General features: G+C 40.6%; 1 protein-coding gene across 2 annotated transcripts in view; it reads right to left on the bottom strand.

The window, feature by feature from the left end:
- Window positions 1-1,249: 1,249 nt before the first annotated feature.
- Window positions 1,250-4,860, bottom strand: part of zgc:112183 (ras-related protein Rab-37) — an 11,969-nt gene continuing 8,358 nt past the window's right edge. Inside the window, exon 9 of one of the 2 annotated variants that reach the window (XM_020597908.1) lies at window positions 1,250-2,364. In XM_020597908.1, coding sequence (XP_020453564.1) covers window positions 2,259-2,364 — 106 coding nt within the window. In that variant the 3' untranslated portion in view covers window positions 1,250-2,258. The remainder of the gene's footprint in view (window positions 2,365-4,860) is intronic. The other variant, XM_020597909.1, reaches the window with a different exon arrangement.

The raw sequence follows: 4,860 nt of genomic DNA, 5'->3' as shown, positions 1-4,860 counted from the left end.
GCACATTTTACATCTACATTTGTAACTACAGTGAAAACAGCCCACATAAATATGTCATTTTAACATTGTTTAAAAACACTAGTTCATTTTTATTCACCGTCTGTGCCTTTTTATACACATTTTTTTATATTGCATCATTATAATTCCTTCTGTTCCGTAGCACTTAATAACAGGAAGTTCAGGGAATTTTCCTCCTGGAAAGGATTAAGTTTCCATCCAGTCATTTCTTAATGTCTGCAGAGCTATGTAATGTGACCAGGAGGACAAAAGAAAGGAAAACCTGAATAAATGAGTGGGCTCTTCTACTGTAGGATGACAGTGCTCCCATCCAGAGGGCACGAGGGGTTGCTGAATGGTTTGATGGTCAACTAATTAACAAAGACTTAGTTATGGCACTTTTCAGTTTAGATGAGATTCTAATGATCGCTATGCACAATGTAGGTACTACGAGAGCTTTGACAGTATTGATCAGCATCACCTTTTAAACCTTACAATCCTTTGGAGCCAGTCGCTACACCCGAGTGACACAACGGTAAAAATAGAGCCTGAAGTAAAACCTCAGACAGGATTTGATGTTTTAGCTGAGAATGCGTCCAGACCTGAGTGGGCAGAGGCAGGAACTCTCAACACTCTCCAGTCTGGATATTTAAAGCTACCAGAACATCAGTATTGGTAACTAGAGTAGATTTAACACATACAGCAGGGAGAATCAGGACTGTTCTTTTTCCACAGTAAAGGATGGAGAATGTACAGGCTCCTCACTGTGTCTTCAGTGTGACTCATAGGTGGGAGAGGAGGAGAGTTCAGTAGGTGTACAGCTCATTACAGTGACTCATACATGTACTCCATGTTTGATTCACTGTGATGGCCACAAAGTTTACCTTACACATAAATACACCCTCAGTGCAACCACGGTATGCCACAAAGTTTACCTTACACATAAATAATACCGTGGTTGCACTGAGGGTGTAACAAAAACATCATGACATGATGTTATGCATTTTTTAAACACATGAAATAGACTAAAAATACAATATCAACATGTCCACTAGGACCTGATGGATGAAACGCTTCCTAGTGCTGCATACTGGAGCGTAAACAGGGTAGCTGCTGCCACTCGGTGGCTTATTAACCTCAGCACATCCCGTCATCACCCTCAGTGACTCCCACCCCAGGACACACACAAAGACACACAGATGAGACTGACTTCAATAAAACACCACTACATACATTACAAAATATACTTTTATATATATGATAACAAAGCACTTTGTCATGGCACTTTGTGATCACCGTGACACCTCAGAGGAGGGACAAATGTGACATCGAGCAAGTTCGACAAGCAAACATTCATAATGAACATTGTACAAAGAAACGAGTTTCACGATGTGGTGTGTGAACAAATACAACTTTGGTACAGTCTACACAACAACATCCATCATTACAAGGAGACAACAATGTTTAAGAGTGCTGTGTGTGTGTGTGTGTGTGTATCTCTGTGTGTAAATAGTAAAGGGCATGCTGAGGAATCTGTCACTAAAGACATGAAAATAATCTCTTTGTACGTAGCCTGGTGCAACAGTGGGACGATCCTCCAGCACAGTTACATGTACAGTACTTCGAATGAAGTTTCACTGGCCCTGAATTGAATGTACAGACAGACACACAGTGGGCAAGCGCCCTCAGAATGTTGGCTTTATTCTAACAGCTGTACAGATGTGATCAGACAGGATCATTTGAGCTACAATCTGACTGTGAGACTGAAGTCCATTTCTCAAATACACTAAAATTCTCAATGAATAAAGATGGAGACTGTAAGGCCAAAAGGGATTCAGTTCACAGCCTAGTCAAACTGGAATGACAGACCAAGAGCTGCATGGCAAAAAGCTATATCCACATCAACAGTCATATTGATTGTTCTTATAAAACTGATGTTTTTCAAGAGTAGAATGATGAATCTGTTTGCTTTTTGTCCCTGCAGATGGATATAGCATTTAAGATTGTAACTCCTGACTTGCAATTTGACACAACTGCCACCACAAAGACCACGCACATTTCTACACATGACATAAAAAGTTTTAAATTCACATTTCAGACAAGAGATGGCGGTCAATCCAGATTCACTTTCATTCAGCTAAAAGCTCAGCGGAGAAGGTGAGGATCTCTACTTCTCAGGTTTGGTGCTGGGGTTGGCTTTTGATAGGACAGCAGATATTTTTACCTCGTACCCACTGTCTCTCACTCTGCCTGGTGATCAGCTACATGTGACCACAGCAGCCAGACTTGTGCTTCTGAGAATCAATGTAGTCGTGTATCTGGAACTTGGGCTCATTAGGTTGCTGTGTCGCTCTGTGCTTCAGCTCCCTGATGGAGAGATAGAGAGAGGCAGGAGGTAAGATACAGAGGGGGTGGATGTGTGGGATGATGCACAGACAGGGCGAGCAAATCAAGAAGGAGAAAAAGCTCCTTCTCTACTGAGATTTAATCAAAATGCCTCTGGAATGAATCATTTCATAAACTGCATTTACGCAACACACACTGATAGCCAATGTGTTTTCTTCTGCAGCTCTGGGAACACGGTGTATCATTTTTAAACTAAATAACAACCCTTTTCATATTTCCTGTCATTCAGTAAGAAAGGAATCCAGTCAAAAACAGAAACGCCACAGCTAATGACTGAGATCCACAGAGAGCTTCAATCAAGCACAATCCCATTATGACGGGTTAATGGGAACAAACATCAAATTAGCTAAAAACCATTAGAGTGTATTAGATTCAAGAGTGTGTGTGTGTGGTGGGGGGTGTAAGCATCAGTGCCACATCAAAGTACAATCAAATCAAAATGTATTTATATAGCACTTTACTTTGATTGACTAAAGTACTTTACAAGGGCAAGGTAAGAACTAAAATAAATAATATCAATAGAAGAATAAAAACATAAGAACATAAACACATGAACTACACAGAATCAACAGTTAAAAGAAGGAAGCATCAGACAATACTATGTATTAAAAACCCAAAGTGAATAAATATGTTTTAATCAATGATTTAAAAGTTGTCAAGTCTGTAGATGATCATTAAGAGGTAAACCATTCCACAATTTAGGAGCTGCAACAGTAAAAGCACGGTCACCCCAGCGTTTTTATCTGGCCCTGGGAACCTCGGAAGGAAACTGGCTTGATGATCTGAGCAATCTTGTAGGTTCGCGCCACCTAACCAACTCAGGTAGGGCGGTGCCAAACCATTAAGAGCCTTAAAAAACAAAAACCAATAGCTTAAAATGAATTCTAAAATGGACTGGAAGCCAGTGAAGAGAGGTCAGTACCGTGGTTATATGGTCAAATTTCCTGGTACTTGTTAAAAAATGAGCTGCAGCATTTTGGACCATTTGAGTGAGAGATGACTGATTAACACCAAGGTACAGTATAATGCATTACAATAGTCAAGTCTAGAGGTTATAAAAGCATGAACTGCAATCTCATTAAAATAAAGAAATGACTTGGCTTTACTTAACAACCTCAGGTGAAAGAAACTAGATTTTACGACTGAGTTGATCTGCTTGTCAAGTCTTAAGTCATTGTCAAACATTACCCCTAGGTTTCTTACAGTCATCTTCAGATGATGAGCCAGGGGGCCTAAGTCAGGGTTAAAAGCCGCAAAGTTCACCAGATTGCCAAATAAAACACACTCAGTTTTATCCTCATTTAATTTTAAAAGGTTCTGCGCCAGCCACACTTTCAGGTCTGTCAAACAGTGGCTGTAGAGGCATCACCCCGGCTGCTTTTATTGGTAAATATATCTGGATGTCATCTGCATAACAATGAAAGGTGAAGCCATATTACCTTAGAACTGATCCCATAGTATAGTATAAAAATACACAACCCACAGAAATGTTTGGCTGTATGCAGGAAGCAGATGAAAAGACAAACCCTTCATAAGGAACTTCATTGTCATGGCCTCATTAGACCAAAGCAGAGGTAATGTGTTTGATGGTTGGTTGGTTTGTTCACAGCGTAACTCAAAACGTAATTAATGGATTTGGATGAAACTCCTTGGAGATGTAGGGTTCGGCCAACGGAACTGTCCATTCAATTTCGGCGCTGATCTGGATCATCATCTGGATCCAGGAATTATTCTAAAGGATTTGTCACGTTTGTGTGTTGGAAAGCTGTTGCGGGTATGTGAACCCCCTAGTGGCGAAAGTGTGCAGCTGCGTGAAGACGAGTGGAGCTAAGAAGTCTACCATAAGGTACGCTGAAAATAAAGTGAACTTCCATGCAGCCGAATGGTGAGAGCTGTGTGTGTCTGTGAAGGACAGTTAGGGCACATTGTTATGTCCGTCTGCACGGGACATTTATTTAGCTGTTCATAGCATTTACTAATCATTTGTGTCTATTGGTTTTCTTGAATAATTTTCAAACTAATAATAATATCAGTGTGATTCCAAATGGCAGGGTTAGGTTTTCATTGTCAAGAAATCTCATGAGGGTCAAACTATCATGGGAATATTGCTTTTAGGTGTAATGGCATTACCGGGAAACCGATCTGCCTTGGTGGAGGTCTGCACTCTCCATTTAGTTTTGGGCTTCTATCTCAAGCAGAGATAGAAAGTCACAAAAAGCTATAGCCAAAGTACTTACATACTATAAAATCACAACTTATGGCATCTGTTAGAAATCAGTTTATTTATGAAATTGTCCAAAATGTCTTGGTATGCTGAGGCACTAAGGGGCCAAGCCCAAATCCTGAAACACAACCCCCCATCATAATCCCCTCTCCACCAAACTTTACACTTGGCACAATGCAGTCAGACAGGTACCGTTCTCTTGGCAACTGCCAAACCCAGACTTGTCCATGGGA

This window comes from Monopterus albus, unplaced genomic scaffold (assembly GCF_001952655.1).
Source record: "Monopterus albus unplaced genomic scaffold, M_albus_1.0 scaffold35.1, whole genome shotgun sequence".
NCBI classification, from domain to species: domain Eukaryota; kingdom Metazoa; phylum Chordata; class Actinopteri; order Synbranchiformes; family Synbranchidae; genus Monopterus; species Monopterus albus.
This window is presented reverse-complemented; position numbering and strand designations above follow the sequence as displayed.